The sequence below is a fragment of the Camellia sinensis genome, chromosome 9 (assembly GCF_055761805.1).
Source record: "Camellia sinensis isolate YWXY chromosome 9, ASM5576180v1, whole genome shotgun sequence".
Taxonomy (NCBI): domain Eukaryota; kingdom Viridiplantae; phylum Streptophyta; class Magnoliopsida; order Ericales; family Theaceae; genus Camellia; species Camellia sinensis.
The window spans coordinates 83,226,509-83,243,274 of NC_138969.1; the positions used below are offsets into that span (position 1 = coordinate 83,226,509).

Sequence of the window (16,766 nt, forward strand, 5' to 3'; positions counted from 1 at the left end):
TGACCTACATATGCTGCCTATTTTCCATACGAACTAGCTCCATATTACCACTTGCCAATGGTGAAACCTACTTCTCAATCAACCAAAACTCAATAGGGTGAATTGGGACAACAACAAAAACCCTTTCCAATCATGGAGGCAACCAGACTCTTCCTGGCAAAGCTGGGTTAAACAAATTGAAGCTCATGACTTAAATATACAGAAACATCTAGGCATTAGTGAGGTAATTCGACTGTCAATCCTTAAATTTGATATGAACAGGTGGTTAATTGCTGTTGCTTTTTGTTTTTTGTCACAATCTTGCAACTCAATGCTTCTAGGATTTGGCATGATATCCCCTACCATTCTAGATGTAGCCTACTTAATGGGACTTCCCATCCTAGGGTTATAAATTAGTGCCTTACTAGAACCTTCACTAGCAACTTTCACTCTCAATATTGACATGAGTTATGCCGACTTTATTAAAAAATACAAAGGCAAGAGAAACACTCTGTCGATGATCAAGAAAGAGCTGCCTTTTACCTTGTTTGGCTTTGCCAATTCCTTTTTTGTGTTCCTGACTTCAAAATTACCAAAGAATACCTCCCATTGACTTTATGCCTTCAAGATGGCCAATCCATGACTTTTGCTTCCTACTTACTTGCCAACCTCTACAAAGGCATGTTTTCCTTTGTTGATAAAAAGATATCATCCAACTGTGGTGGACCCTTCTGGCTTTTTCAAGCTTAGTTGTATACCTACTTCTCTAAAGTACAACCCCCAAAGCCAAATATCATGATCCCAAACCACCACTTTTATGTAGAGTACTTTCTAGCCATTGTTAATAAACCTAACTTTGGCTTTTCTCACTACCTTACCACATTCTTCAATTTTCCATTTGGTAGAAAACCTCTTCTCTTCAAGCCATTTCATGGCTGTTGATTTTCTTCCTCCAAACTAGCACATCTCTCCGTGGACCCTTCCAATTTAGCAGATGACCAAATAAGATCTCAAGTTGAGACATAGAAGAATGTTTTCACTTGCAGACACATTCTAGTTGGATGTTCTGTCTCCTCTACCGGAATGTCTAGCTATAGCTTTGAAAACTATTGCCCCAACTAGTGGGCATGACAATTTGGGCTTACTCAGTGTACACCTTACCCCTACTTTCATTCTACAATCCACGAAGAAATAGGAAAGAGAATTAGCATCATAGACTCCTTCCAAGCACAATTGATCAAAACAGAGAAAGAGACTCTTCAAGACTTTAGCACTTACTTCTTCAAACATCTCACCAAGGGCTTTGAACATCGGTGGACCCTCATGGCTGCAGTGATCTTCCATGGACCTCTTGAGGTTTGTCTCAAAGAAGTCTCTATTAATAATTAAGGCTTTGAGCCATCAATCTCAAGCCTCAAGACCACAGGTAAACCCATTTCAACTTTTAAACAATCAATGTATTTCCATTTTTTAAATCAACTGTCTCTTATTCTTAGTTTCTTTGACTCATGCAGTTACATTTGTTCCCATAGTGCCTCCTCCTGTTACTGAAGTTCCAATCAGAGATAAAAACAAAGGCAAAGCACCAATGGATCCAAATGTCAACCCAAATGCCTCTCCATCTGTGCCTAAGCTTATAGGAGACTTCATTACAGCTCTCCAGGCAAAAGAACGAAGGAGGACAAGGGCAACTCAACCACCTTCAAAAGAAATGAGGTCAAAGAAAAGGCAAGAACCTCCTGCTACAACTTTGCCTCAAGAAAACTTCAATCCCACATTTAGTGAGTGGGACATTCCATTTAGCCAAGTGCTTGGACAAAACCCTTCAATACTAGGTATAATTCCTCATTTTTATGCTTACACCCCCACTCCTCTAATAAAGAGTCAAGTACTCCAATTCCAAACCAACCTGCTCCACACATCAATTTTGATCCACCCTATCAATGTGAGAACCGGAATATACAAATCAAGTAAATCATTAAATAATAATAATATTACAATCTAAAAATATTTTGGTGGTAAATCCTAAAGTGCAAATTAAATATTTTGAAGGTCTTTTAATTAATTTTAAACCTAAAATAAATTTATGGTGGAAATCTCTAATTTAGAGGTAAGATTTATTATTTAAAAAAAAAAAATAGGGGGCAAGTTAGTATGTATATTTTGATTTAATAATAGTTGTATTTTATTTAAATTAATGATGAGAGGAAATACAATAAAATAAAACACAGGATAGTAATTTAGAATCTTTTAAGTTTAGATATATATAAAGCAACCCTAGTTTTCCTAACAAAAATCCTAACCCTTATTATAATTGTTTTGCACAACACTTTCAACATGTAACAGCAGCCACGAGGGAGAGAGAGAGAGAGAGAGAAATTTCCAACAACTTTGTGGCTGAACAACTCTAAGCTAACAATCAATTTATTCTTCTTCTATTATAGTTTGTTGTTTACATAGTTATGGTGCTTGTGGGTGTTGTGAGTTGTTGGAAGAAAAGGAATGGTTTGGCTGATTGGGTTAGTGTTTTGTGTATATTATTATCCTGCCAAATTTTAAAGCGAATTAAGGAGCTAAAGTCATTGGATAAGAATTCTGCACAAAATTACAAACTTTAAAAATCAAGAAGCCATATCAACAAAATGAATTTTGAACTAAAATTTTTACAGTAGATTAATTACATATTGAATTTCATATCTGAATTTTTTCATAATTTTTTGGGAGTCAAAATCCATATAAACTGATGGGTTTAAATCTGTCCAGAAAACTGATTGTGAACAGTAAATTTGGGAGTATTGTTCTCTTTGGGTATAAATCCGAAAATTATCAAATCAGCGTCATTAAAACCGGTTACTAGTCTAGTTTCTTACATTTTTGGCCTTGCGTTGATTGCTCCTGTATACTAAGAGCACCATTAATTTAATTAAAGTGCTGCAAAAAACAACCTGTTTGGGTATAATTAATTATAAATAATTATTTTGATAAGCAAATCAAGTAGAACCAATTGGGTTTGAACCTTAGGATATATTAGTTGATATCTGGAGGGTTTTGGAATTTTTCGAATGATGTAGAGTGGGGTTTTTAATTTTCAGAGTTAGTGAACAGTTTGGGAAAACCTATCAAAAATTCTATTTTATCTTAAAGTCACATTTAATTAAGTTTCGACCGGAACCCATGTCTTGGGTGATTTTAGACCTTGAAGAACATGAACTTAGATAATATTTAAGAGTAACGGTGAGTTGGATTGAGCCGTGTTAGTACGCTTTAAGTTTGAGGTTGCTTAATTTCTATTCTTTAGTATTTTTAAATTAATAGTAACGTATAGTTTTTATACTTGGTTTAGGACACTAGTTGGACTTTTATACTCTATTCGAGGATTACATTATTTCGTTTCTAGGTGAGTAGTTTTATGCTACATATTTTTATAAATGTTCCCCTACCCTGAACTGTTAGAAAATTTAATTGTTGTTTCAGGACTAAACTGTTTTGATAAATTATTATATTATCTATGTAATCAAATTATTTCTAAAACACGTGTGAACTTGGCATACTACAAACTATTTGTTTTGGTTTCATGTTTATAATGATGAACTACCGTGTTTTGCGAATGTGAATTGATTATTGGGACCATCTGTGTATTTAGTCCAGGGAAATTATTCCACTGTGTATGGTGACTCTGGCCACTAGGGAACAGATCTGGGTTGGGTCGTGATGACTCTAGTACTCAACGATTGTAAGGAAAAGACCTAGGTAAAGTTAGGTGACCTTCAATCGGATCGTCTTTGAGAAAAGGCCTGGGTTGCCACCCTGAGAATGACTCTTAGTTTGGTATTGGATCCAACGAGGCTTATAGCCTTGAGAACTGTGTGGCATATTAGTTGTTTTTTTATTGGTACCCAAAAAATTATTGGTGTTCATGTTGTAATCTTTTTTAAGTTGAAAATGTCATTTATCATGTTCTTGAGAGACATGAGTATTTTAACTGTTGAACTGTGGAACCTTTTTGAAACAGATTGTCTTTACCAAACTATATGCCAATCTAGTTATGTGATATATATCTTATTTTGGAATTGATCATGTTTCAAAATTGTATATATTATCCATGTTGCTACTCACTGAGCTATCAGCTGACTTAGTTGTTTACCATTTCCAGGTGTTAGAAGGACTTAGAGTGGACTCGTGGCATAGCAGGGACTCGATTGCATGGACCTCTAGGACATTCATTTATTTTATTTTAGAGTGTTATGTCAAGTTTGTGCATATTTATTTATTTTATTTTTATTGGGGTTCATTTTGGATTATTTTGATATGTGGGCTATTTATATTGCATAAGTTTGAATGGTTTTGATTACGGTTGATTTTGCCGTTCATACTTGTGGCATGACACTGGATTGAGTTTTGGTTATTTTTTTATTGGGCTATTGTTTATTTGTTCAATGTGATTATGGATTCGTGTTTAAGGCTTACGTGTGCCTTGCGCTTAGTCCCTGTGGGCCACGGCCTGTCATGCCCGGATTTGGGGTGTGACAATTGTGGTATCAGAGCTAAGGTTTATCGAGTTGCATATCTTGCATTTCATCATTTAGACGAGGTCCAAGTCCCTATAGTCCTTAGTAGTGTGTGGTTAAGTTAGTTTTGTTTAAATTAGTGTTGAATATTTCTTGATTTAATTTTGAAGGTTAAGAGTGAGTACCTAGATATCTATTTGGATTGTTTATTCCTTTTGAGCCTTTGGATGTTTGTATTACCATGTCTACTCCATTAGGAGAAACAATAGTATTAGGAGATATTTGTAGATCTTGTGAGGTAAACTTAGATGGTAGGTTTTTTTTCTAGTGGGTGAGTTCCTTAGAGATGAAGGATTTTGATGTGATTTTTGGGATGGATTTGTTGATGAAGCATCATGCCTTTGTTGATTGTTTTAGAAAGAGGGTAGTTTTTGCTTGCCTTACCATACTTATGTATGATTATCATGGGATATATTTTCTCTCTTATGTTTGTCTCTTGCTCTTTTATATTACCGAATTACCGAATGTGACTAATTTGCTTATCAAAATATCTAACAAACGGGAAATGAAAAGGGGTTGGTAATGTTAAGTCTTGCATAAATGATCTAAGTGAACCCCCAGGATGGCATGGATGTATTCAGACTCTATGCCGTGGTTTTAGGGTGTAAGTGAGCCCTAGGCACAATTTGGTATGGTATGTGCAGGGTGTAAGCGAGCCCTAGGCACAATTTGGGTATAAGTGAGCATATTTGTTTGGCCGTCCCTTTTGAGGTCCATCGGTGTCACTGCCCCATATATAATTGGTGTAGGCATTGGTGGTAAGGTCTGCAAAGCAGCAAAATTGGGAGTTCTAAATAGTCCAGTGTCCAATCCATGTGGTTGGGAGGAAGGATCTCTTTGGGGGATTCTGGATATCTAGTCTAACTACTAATTCAGGGGACCTTATTGTAGTATTGTATTATGTGTTACCCGATTTGTTTTACATATGGTTGATTGGTTGTTAGAAGGTAGGAGGGTGTATGCGTTTTTACTAGGCATTCTAAGCTCATGGCGTGTCATGCCAGTTGATGACGCAGTTTACAATGATAAAGGTTATTTTAAAGGCAAATAAGATGAAGCGTTGGAGTTGTGGTTCATTTGAAGACTTAGACTAGTTCGTTTGTTTGTTTGTTTGTTTTTTTTTCCTTTTGACTTTTGGTTTGGCAATGTTTTATAATCTTGTAATGGAACATAAACGGATGATCTATCATATTAACTCTGGTTATATGTGTACATTAAGATATTTTGGTTATCTATTCTACTTGTATTATTGTACTTATTTAACGACCCGAAAGTTGGGGCGTTACAGGAGCAGCCTTTAAAATTTTAAATTGCATCTCTTTATAGTCTAAAGGGGCTACCATCCACCACACATTCTACCAAAAAAAACTCAGGCAACATACTACCTTACTTTCTTTCTAAAAAGAAATATAAAAAGTACTTTTTATTACAACTATTGGAAATCACTTTCATTCATCTTTATCTTCATTGGTAATGTCTTTAATCAGAACTTCCTTCATAGGCCTAGTTTTCAAGACACTTGGCCTAACCACTTGTAACACCCCCAAATTAATTAAATTAAAACATTGATCATAATATGCTTAAACAGAACTCATACATCCTCAATTAATAACATTAACCCAACATACTCTTTGAGCTATAATTTCAAAATACAACTTTTGTGTTCAACTATTAAATACATCATCATTAGCATAGTTCAAGAAGCTAGAGGAAATGATACAAAAATGCCTTAGTGGCTTACAAATATCAAGGCAAGGCATTGTTACAACAAAATGGACACGTTGTCCCAAAACATATATGCTCAAAGCTTCCATATAACACATCCATGAGCCTTCATGCTCTAACAAAACAAAAGAAAATCCACCACTTGCTCATAAAGGTGGTTGCACATCACTGGGTCCTGAAAATGTTAGATAGGAATGAGCTACATGCCTAGTAGAAATACTTTTAATAGAGTATCTAATTATTCAAAAACTCATATGGCATTGTCACAACAAAACATATTTAATTCAAGTCTTAATATTGATTTAAGAAAGAGCCCAAGAATTCATAACTTCTACAATTTCACAATTCAACACCGGGGCGAAATACACCGTGAAGTCCCTAAAGAGACTCCTAATACATATATATACATAAGAGTATATCCAAAAATGTCCCCACATTTGCCGGCTATTAATACGACAATGAATGGGCACCCAAAATCATCCGTTCTTCTTTTCACTTTTATTGACTACAATATGGCAGGACTAGCAGACACTCAAAAATATTTTCCCACATTCGTCTAGTGATAAGCTTAAGACAAAGCAATTGGGCACCTTGACTCCCCACGCAGGTACCAACAACACACAACCCTTTCCAAAATCGAATCTTTACCTGGACTCGCATGCTATTTACCACCTCTATTAAATAACCTTTCCAAGACTTCCAAGTGTTTATACATTCATGTAAAATAGGAATAAATCTCAGCATTCAAGTAATTGAAGTAAATATAAAGTGGCAATCCTCATAGTCTCAATAAAATCTCAAGAACATCCCAATTTCACAAATTTCAAATCAAATACTTCTCAAATCTCATCATCCAAACATCAATTTAAAGAATTGATGCTCAATTTCATTGAATCCCATTATGTCAAAGTTTCAAAAATTAGGGTTTTTCATAAAATTTGAGACTTTTTCCCCTGCATCTGTCAAATACTATTTCTTAACCAAAATTCCCCCAATCCTCACATATTAATAGAAATCTTGAGAAAATGTATAAAAATTCCCATTTTTGAAAGAAAAATCTAATTTATGAACTCAAATTTTAATCATATAACCAATTTCACAACAATACCACATACACATCTTCAAATGAGAGAGATTCAAGGTAAAAAGTAATCCTACCTCAAGAATCAAGACCAAGAAGCTAGGTTTTTGAAGAACTCTCCGAAAAATCCAAATCCAATAGGTAAAAAAGCTTTATCTTCACCCAAACTTCAAATTTTGTAAGGAATGGGGTTCACTACAACAAATGGCACTTTTGACGACTAAATTTTTGGTCGCCAAAAGTCAAGTTTTAGTCGCCGAAGGTTTTTAGCGACTAAAAGTTTTGGTTGCCAGGTTAGTCGGTGGACAATTGTCAGGAAAGGTCATTGGCGACTAAAAAATGTTTAGTCACCAAAAGTATTAAATTGCAGACCATTTTTTTAGTCACCAAAAGCATTACAGTAAATTAAATATAAAATTTTTTAGTGACTAAAACTTGTTGTCGCAAAAAATTTCAATTATTTTTAACGACTAAAATTTTAGTTGCCAAATATATATATATATTTTTTGTTTCATCTTATTTTTTTTTAGTTACTAAATATTTTAGTTGCCTAAAGTTTGATTTTTTTTTTTTGCTAATAAACTTTTAGTCACTTAAAGTCTGATTTGTTTTTGCCTACCAAACCTTTAGTCGCCAAAAATGTTTTGTTGTTCAACTTATTTTTTTTTAGCTACTAAATATTTTAGTCACTTAATATTTGATTTGTTTCGGCTACTAAACTTTTAGTATCCTAAAGTCTAACTTGTTTTTGCCTATTAAACCTTTAGTCACCAAAATATTTTTGTTGTTCTTTTGCAAGCTACTAAACATTTTAGTCGCCTAAAGTCTAATTTTTTTTTGCTACTAAACTTTTAGTTGCCAAAAAATTTTTTTTGTTTTTTTTTAGTTACTAACAATTTAATCGCTAAAATATATACTTCCTTTCTGCCTCCAAATTGTTTAGTTTCCAAAACATGATTTTATGTTTCTCCAAATTCTAATTTGCCTGCAACATGTATGTCTTCTGTGCAACTTGTACTATGTATATGAACAAAACAATACATATATTATCAATCAATCCACAATAGATCTGCAACCATTTCACTTCCAACAATCCAAAAATGAATAACTTTAAATGTCAAATTTCATACAAACCATAGTCCAACCTATACTATATAGTCCAAACTAAAATAATAATTGCATACAAAACATAGAATCATACAAAAATCAAGCTCTCTGTATGCAAAAAAAATATGTATTAGCATACCAAATAGCCATTTGTCGTGGTACAATTTACCATTGTAATCTGTACCACGACAAACAATAATCTCCATACCACACCAATAATTATCAAGTCGATGCAAAAACTTATCTGTGTGAGTAATACTAATCCACACAAAAGCAGAGGACAACAAAATTAGCAAGATTATACAAAAGTCTAAATTGTCCTCCATATACAAAAATGGATTATCCACAAGTCCACACCAAAAGCCATGTACAAAAAAAATTGCACACGTTAGTATCTAGAAATACATGCTTCAATGTATCTATCTATTCATGGTTTTTAAAACTAATACTAATGCATTAATGATAGCCTTTTGTTGATGACTACGATCTGTCCCTTTTAAAGGTTTTTTCTTTTATTTTCTTTTTTCAATTGATGGAAATAGAAATTAGACCATGCAGCAAATTAGGAAAATTATCAATCATGCATTTGCATATGTATGCATTATAATAGTCTCAGTTCATCATACTATAATTATTCAATCACCTTTGTCTAAATGTGTACGTGTGGAGTGGACATCATTGATGTTGTTCTTCAAATTTGGTATTACATTACATGAATGTTCGTTATAGCTAAAGAGTGGCCACAATTCATTTTCTTCAATTAATATTTATGTAGTTTCATTATGCAGATAGATATTAATAGGGGGAAATGTGTAAAATTCAAGAACAAAAGGGTTTGAGGGCTATTTTGGATTTACACCCCACGAATGTCCTTTTTCGACTAAGTTTAAGGCATTTTCGGCACTAACTCCCACCTACGGGTGGTAATTATATGTCATCTATTGTCACAGGTCCTATTTTTTACTACAAAGGTGCCCGTCACATCCATACAGTGGTTCGGCAATTGTTTTGCACTTTCGCTCTGCAAATACCCCTTTTTCGACTAACTTTAATGTGTTTTCAACTCCAACTCCCAACCTACGCATGCTAATTAGATGTCGTCTACTATCACAGGTCCTATTTGTCACTACAAAGGTGCCCGTGACATTCATATAGCGGTTCGGCTGCTATTTTACATTTTTGCCCCCATTTTCGACTAAGTTAAAGGCGTTTTCAGCTCTAGCTCTCGACCTACGTGTGCTAATTGCATGTCGTCTATGGCCACGTCCTATTTTCCACAATGATGCTACCTGTGACATCCATACAGCGGTTCGGGGGTTGTTTTGCATTTTCACCCTTCGAACACCCTTTTTTGACTTAGTTTAAGGCATGTTTGGCTCTAATTCCCAACCTACACATGCTAATTCTATGCCTTCTGTGGCCATAGGTCCTATTTTTCATGAGGATGCTGCCCATGACATCCATATAATAGTTTGGAGGCTGTTTTGTATTTTCGCCCCCTCCCCGAAAACCATTTTTCAATTAAGTTTAAGGCATTTTCGGTTCTAACTATATGTCGTCTATGGCCACAAGTCCTATTTATCATAAAGGATGTTACCCCGTGACATCCATATAGTTGTTTGGGGGCTGTTTTGCATTTTCGCCCTCCGAAAACCCTTTTTTGACTAAGTTTAAAGTGTTTTTGGATTTAACTCTCAACCTACGTGTGCTAATTATATGCTGTCTGTGGCCATAGGTCCTATTTTTCACAAGGATGCTTCCTGTGACATCCATACAATGATTCAGGGGCTATTTTGTATTTTTGCCCCCTGAATGCCATTTTTCGACTAAGTTTCAGGCGTTATCGGCTCCAACTCCCAACCTACGCATGCAAATTACATGTCATCTATTTCCATAGGTTGTATTTGTCACTACAAAGGTTTCTGTAACATCCATACAGTGGTTCGAAGGCTATTTTGCATTTTTACCCCCCGAATGCCCTTTTTCGACTACGTTTAAGGCATTCTCGGCTCTAACTCCCAACCTACGCATGCTAATTACATGTTGTCTATTGCCACAAGTCATATTCATCACTGCAAAGGTGCCTGTGACATCCCTACAACGGTTTGAGAGCTATTTGGCATTTTCGCCCCCCGAACTCCCTTTTTCAACTAAGTTTAAAGCATTTTTTGCTCTAACTCCCAACCTACACGTGCTAATTACATGTTGTATGTTGCCATAGGTCCAATTTATCACTACGAAGGTGCCCATTATATCCATACAGTGGTTTGGGGGCTATTTTGCATTTTTGTCGCCCAAAAACCTTTTTTTTTTACTAAGTTTAAGGCATTTTTGGCTATAACTCTCAACCTACGCGTGCTAATTACATGCCGTCTATGGCCACATGTCTTATTTGTCACAAGGTTGCTACCCGTGATATACATACAATGGTTCGGGGGCTATTTTTCATTTTCGCTCTCCGAAAGCCCTTTTCCGACTAAGTTTAAGGCATTTTTGGATCTAACTCTCAACCTACGCGTACTGATTACATGTCGTCTGTGGCCACAGGTCCTATTTGACATGAGGATGCTACCCATGACATTCATACAGTGGGTTAGGAGTTGTTCCGCATTTTTGCCCCCGAAAGCCATTTTTCAACGCAATTTAAGGTGTTTTCATATCTAACTCTCAAGCTAAGCATGCTAATTACATGTCGTCTATGGCCAAAGGTCTTATTTTTCACAAGGATGTTGCTTGTGGAATTCATACATCAGTTCATGGGCTATTTTGCATTTTTTCCCCCTCGAACACACATTTTCAACTAAGTTTAAGGTGTTTTCGGCTCCAACTCCCAACCTACACTTGCTAATTACATGTCATCTATTGCCACAAGTTCTATTTGTCACTACAGCTATTCGAAGGCTGTTTTGCATTTTCGCCTCCCAAATGCTCTTTGTCGACAACGTTAAAGGCATTCTTGGCTCTAACTTCCAACCTATGCGTGCTAATTACATGCTGCATATTGCCACAGATTGTATTCATCACTACAAAGGTGCCTATGATAGCTCTACAGCGGTTTGGTGATTGTTTTTCATTTTCGCTCCACAAACACTCTTTCTCGACTAAGTGTAAGGCGTTCTCAGCTCTAAATCCAAACTAAGCGTGCTAATTACATGACATCTATTGCTATAGGTCCTATTTGTCACTACAAAGGTGCCTGTGACATCCATATAGCGATTTGGAGGCTATTTTACATTTTTGTCCCCCCTTAAGCCCTTTTTCGACAAAGTTTAAGGATTTTTAGCTCTAACTCTCAAGCTACGTGTGCCAATTAAATGTCATATGTGGTCACACATCCTATTTGTCACAAAGATGCTACCTGTGACATCTATACAATGGTTTGGGGATTATTTTGCATTTTCGCCGCCCGAAAATCTTTTTTGATTAAGTTTAAGGTGTTTTCGGCTCTAACCCTTAACCTGCGTGTGCTAATTACATGCCATATGTGGCCACAGGTCCTATTAGTGACAAGGATGCTGCCCGTGACATCCATACAGTGGGTCGGGGGCTGTTTCGCATTTTCGGCCCCTCAAAAGCCCTTTTCCGACTAAGTTTAAGGCGTTTTCGGCTCAAACTCTTAATCTATGCATGCCAATTACATGCCGTTAGTGGCCACAAGTCCTATTTGTCACAAGGATGCTGTCCGTGACATCCATACAGTGGGTCGAGGGCTGTTTTGCATTTTCTCCCCCCGAAAGCCCTTTTTCGACTAAGTTTAAGGTGTTTTCGACTCTAACTCTCAACCTACACTTGCTAATTACATGTCGTCTATCGCCACATGTTCTATATGTCACTGCAAAGGTGCCTGTGATATCCATACAGCGGTTCAGGGACTGTTTTGTATTTTTGACCCTTGAACCCTCTTTTTTGACTAAGTTTAAGGCGTTTTGGGCTCCAACTCCCAACAAACACAATTATAAAAGTAGGTTGGATTATTTAAGTTGGATTATTTTTATTTTTATTTTTCAATGGACTTAAATGAATGTATGTAGTTCCTAGTCTAAAAATAGGTTGGAAGGAAATTGAATTGCATTAGTAATTTTGTTAGGCTTCACTCTATGTTAAGAATTGTCAGATCAATTGATTGATATTGTTACTTCTTACTGTTAAGAACTTATTTTTTAATAAAAACAACAAAAGTATTGCTTAATGAAGTATCCTATTGCCTTAAATTCAACCTTCTAATAGATTTGATTAGGATTTGTCAAAACAATTGTAGGTTCTTCAAAACAAGTATGTCAATATCATCTTATTTTTGTAGAGCTTTTAGTATCATAAGAATTAAATTCTTCTTACCAAATAGTAGGATGACCATCTGAACCCTGCCACAGGGTAGTGAGCCATAAAACCACGTCGTTCAGATGATTGAGTTGTAGTTATTATGCCTCCCTTGCTTTTTTTTTTCCCCCTTCTTCGACTTATTTCATCATATCCTCTATCTCCTTCATAAGATCTTCACCATCTCGTTGGTGCTCCTCTTTCTCCCTCATCAGCTCTTCATGTTCACTTTGGCGCTCCTCATGAAGAACCTCCATCTCAGCTCTCATTGCCTCTATATGTTTATCACAAGCTCGTACCGCACTATCAGATGTGGAAGAGGGTTGTGGGTCTATGCCAAATCCACACAAATATTTTTTTTTTTTTTTTTGGTCCAAGCACTTGCCTTGACAGTTTCTCCTGGGTCAATGGCATCCCTACTTTGATGGCTGCCACTTGTACATTCACCATCTCATCATGTCATTACAAAAAAAAAAAAAAAAACACACCGATGTGGTTTGACATGCAAAGTTCTGCTACTGCCGATGTTATACCATTCACATTGGAACAAAACAACTCGACGTCTAAACATATATGTCATTTTCCAAACTAAAGAAAGGTAGACGTAGAACTTTATTAATTGGCCTTCATGGTTTCCTTTCACTACCAATCCACTATTTTGAGTTTTATGATAGTTGTCACAGTCGATAGTATGGAATTAGATGCCATTACAAATGCATCCCAAATATGTGTGAACTAAGCCATTTGGACCATTGGTTAATGACCACACCTCATCGATTGCTTCTAGTGACTTTTGGTTCCACAATTTGTTCATCTACATAAAAAATTTGAATACATGTTATTTTCGACATAATTTAACTTCATGAGTAAACTACATAATAAGGAATTTAGCTTACGCGATCTTTGAACCATTTAGGAAATTGTTTGTATTGTCCAAATGGCCGAATACCAAGAAGTTGATTGAGGATGCAATTGATGTTCGAAAAATGATAATTGAATGTCCAACTGAATCTAAAACAGAGCAAAGTTTAGAGAGTATTCAAAATTAACATAAAATATCATTCGTTTGATTTTTTTAGTATGGAGCAATTTAATTTGATTTTCAATGCTTGTCTAATTAATCTTGTCAACCAATTGAAGCATATAGAGAAGAACTTTAAGAAAGAAAACTTTTGTACATATAACTTGTAGAAGAGGGATAAACAATTGAAGTATTCAAAATACCTTTTATTTGGCATGAAAGATGACAAATCTCTAATATGAACTCGATGACGAGTTCTTTCAGAAAAGAAGTGCCTGATGTAGGATAAAATTTTACGAATTTTTATATTTTTAGTTTTAATATGTTTGATATATTATTTTATTAGGATTCTTGTAATTTAGCATAAATATTTTAGAATTATTAGATTTTCTAAATTTTATTATTTTGCAATTAGATTTTGACTAGGAGTTTAAATAGTTTCTTTTAGTTTTCTTAATTTGTGTTGATTTAAGTTTCTTAATTTATTTTAAAATTACTTTTTCTATAAGTATTAGGTTTAGTTTATTATAAATAAGTCTATAAGTATATGTAATAGATTTATTCAATTAATAATATTAAGATATTTTCTTTTCTTTCTGATTTCAAGAGTTTCTTTTATTTATTAAACTTATATCTAGTCTCGTTTATTCCGCTGCGTCAAAATCAGAAGGATTGACTTTTTCTACTGGTCTTCATCTTAGTTATTTAAATAAATTATGTATATTATTGTGTTCCTTTGGTCAGTTGCGTTGAAGTTTTGAGTTTCCGTGTTAAAGCTGTGTTGTATGTTTTGGTGTTGTCATTTTTATTGTTTTTGGTGTTGTCTTGTCAAAAAAGAAATGATGAGGTCGTCATTCTTTTACAAATTAATCATAAAAATATTGTCAAGCTCTTGGTTGGTTGTCTAGTTATAAACTTTTCTTTACTCGTATACGAGTTCACCTAAAATTCAACCCCATTTCAACATATTCATGTTCATGACCCAACAATATTTTCGTATTCATAATCATATTCATGAACCTTGCAATTTCATTAAACCTCAGGGCAGTTTAGCCTAAAAACATTTACCCTGTAGGGCCTATATCTGTGAAGGCTACATGTTTCATCAGAAAACTGTAAATAAAGAAATATGATGTGCATCCTAAGCATGATCATGTGTGTATATGATCATGATATGCCTACATATACTTCATCAATTGGTTTCCAAGTTATAATCAAATTTTACTAATAAATCATTGGCGAAATTATAATAAATTGTTTTTAAAAAAAAATCCAAGTTTTGAGTCTAATAACAAAATAAATCTTAAAATTTTAATTTTATTAATTTAAAACTCTAAATTTTTTATTTATTTTCAATCTAAACCATTTGTCTACTTTTATTACGTAAAATTAATTTAAAAATAAGTATTTTAGTTATTAAATTTAATGAAAAAGGTATTTTAAACATTTTATATACATCTACATTGAGTTTAATGATTCAAGAGTTAATTACCGAAAAATTCTATTTACAAATGTTATGGTAGCTCAGGTTCTATTTAAGATTTTTTTTGAACCAATAAGTCTTATTTAATAAAACTAAGAATATTACCAGTTGTTTTTCAATTTTTAAAGCTAAGAACATTATCAATTTTTCATAGTAATATTTTAGATAATTATTTCACTAACTGATGGAAAAAAAAGTGCATGAGATTAAACGTTTTTGTTTTTCTACTTATTAGTTTGATTCAACTATCCAATAAAATCAAGAACATTATCAGTTTTTTCCAGTTTTAAAACTGAAAACATTATCAATTTTTTTTTAGTTTTAAATTTTTTTTTTCAATTTTGTACATCAATGTTCCATCATCATACTCCTTTATAGACACAAAATTTTTAATTTTGTATAAAAAAATAATTCAATTTTTTTAAAAATATATATATTAGTTTTTTTTTTTTGCACATAATTTATTTTTAGTTTTTTCAATTTGAAAGTTCCTATTTTAAATTTTTAAAAATCAAAATAAATGTCAAATCATCATGTTCCCTTATAGATAATCATAAATAACGAATAATCATTGTTTGAAAGGTAATTCTGACTATTAAAAATTTAATAGGACTTGAAGGTCCAAAAAATCTTAGTTTGGACTTAATGGAGTATAAGTTCATAAATTAAAACTTGTGTGTAAATGTCTCATGATTAAAAATTTAAAACATTTTTTTTTTCGTTGGTTTTCCTTAAAAAAAGTGATGAATGGTTTAAATTGAAAACAAATTTAAAATTTAAATTGAAAAAATTAAAAACTCATAATTTATTTTATTATAGGACTCAAATCTTAGAGTTTTATTTTATTTTATTTATTTATTTTATTTTATTTTATTTTTATAATTGTCGTTAAATCATTCTACTCCAGCAAACACCAATTTGGATGAGAATCTATTTAAATAACAAACGACCATTTTTTGTGATTGTCCCTAAAAATTGCATACCACCCCCTGAATTTCTAATTTCACAATAAATGATCATTTTATTAATAAATTATTAAGTCAGTTAACAATTTTTAATAATATCAAAAATTTATTTCAATTAACAATTTAAATAATTTTATTATTATATAAGAAAGCAGACATGAATTTCATTTTTTCTAATAATTTTGTATAAGAAATTATTTATAATTTTTTAAATTACCAAAAAAAATTCATATTTTAATAAAATCTGAGAGGACGCGTTGCGTTGCGTTGCATTTCATTGGTAGGTATTAGGAGGAGACCAAGTAAACCAATCTCCATTAATTAATTACTTAATTTATATTTTACTAATGAAATTAAAAACCAAAAGTCAGTCTTTCCAATTCCAAGTGGGGGTTGAAGGGAGTTTTCTGGGGGAATTTCCTCATCTTGAGAGCTAGCATATATTATATAATTTTGTGCATAATATAAAAATCCCATCTCTACTTTCCAACTTCTCATCTCATAAGCAGCATACACACCA

The 16,766-nt window shown here is 33.6% G+C and overlaps 1 protein-coding gene across 1 annotated transcript in view; it reads left to right on the top strand.

Moving 5' to 3' along the window:
* Positions 1 to 1,302: 1,302 nt before the first annotated feature.
* Positions 1,303 to 16,766, top strand: part of LOC114291680 (uncharacterized) — a 35,067-nt gene continuing 19,603 nt past the window's right edge. The window contains exons 1-3 of the mRNA XM_082889185.1: positions 1,303 to 1,339; positions 1,476 to 1,867; positions 2,424 to 2,498. Of these exons, the coding sequence (XP_082745311.1) occupies positions 1,303 to 1,339; positions 1,476 to 1,867; positions 2,424 to 2,498 (504 nt within the window). The remainder of the gene's footprint in view (positions 1,340 to 1,475; positions 1,868 to 2,423; positions 2,499 to 16,766) is intronic.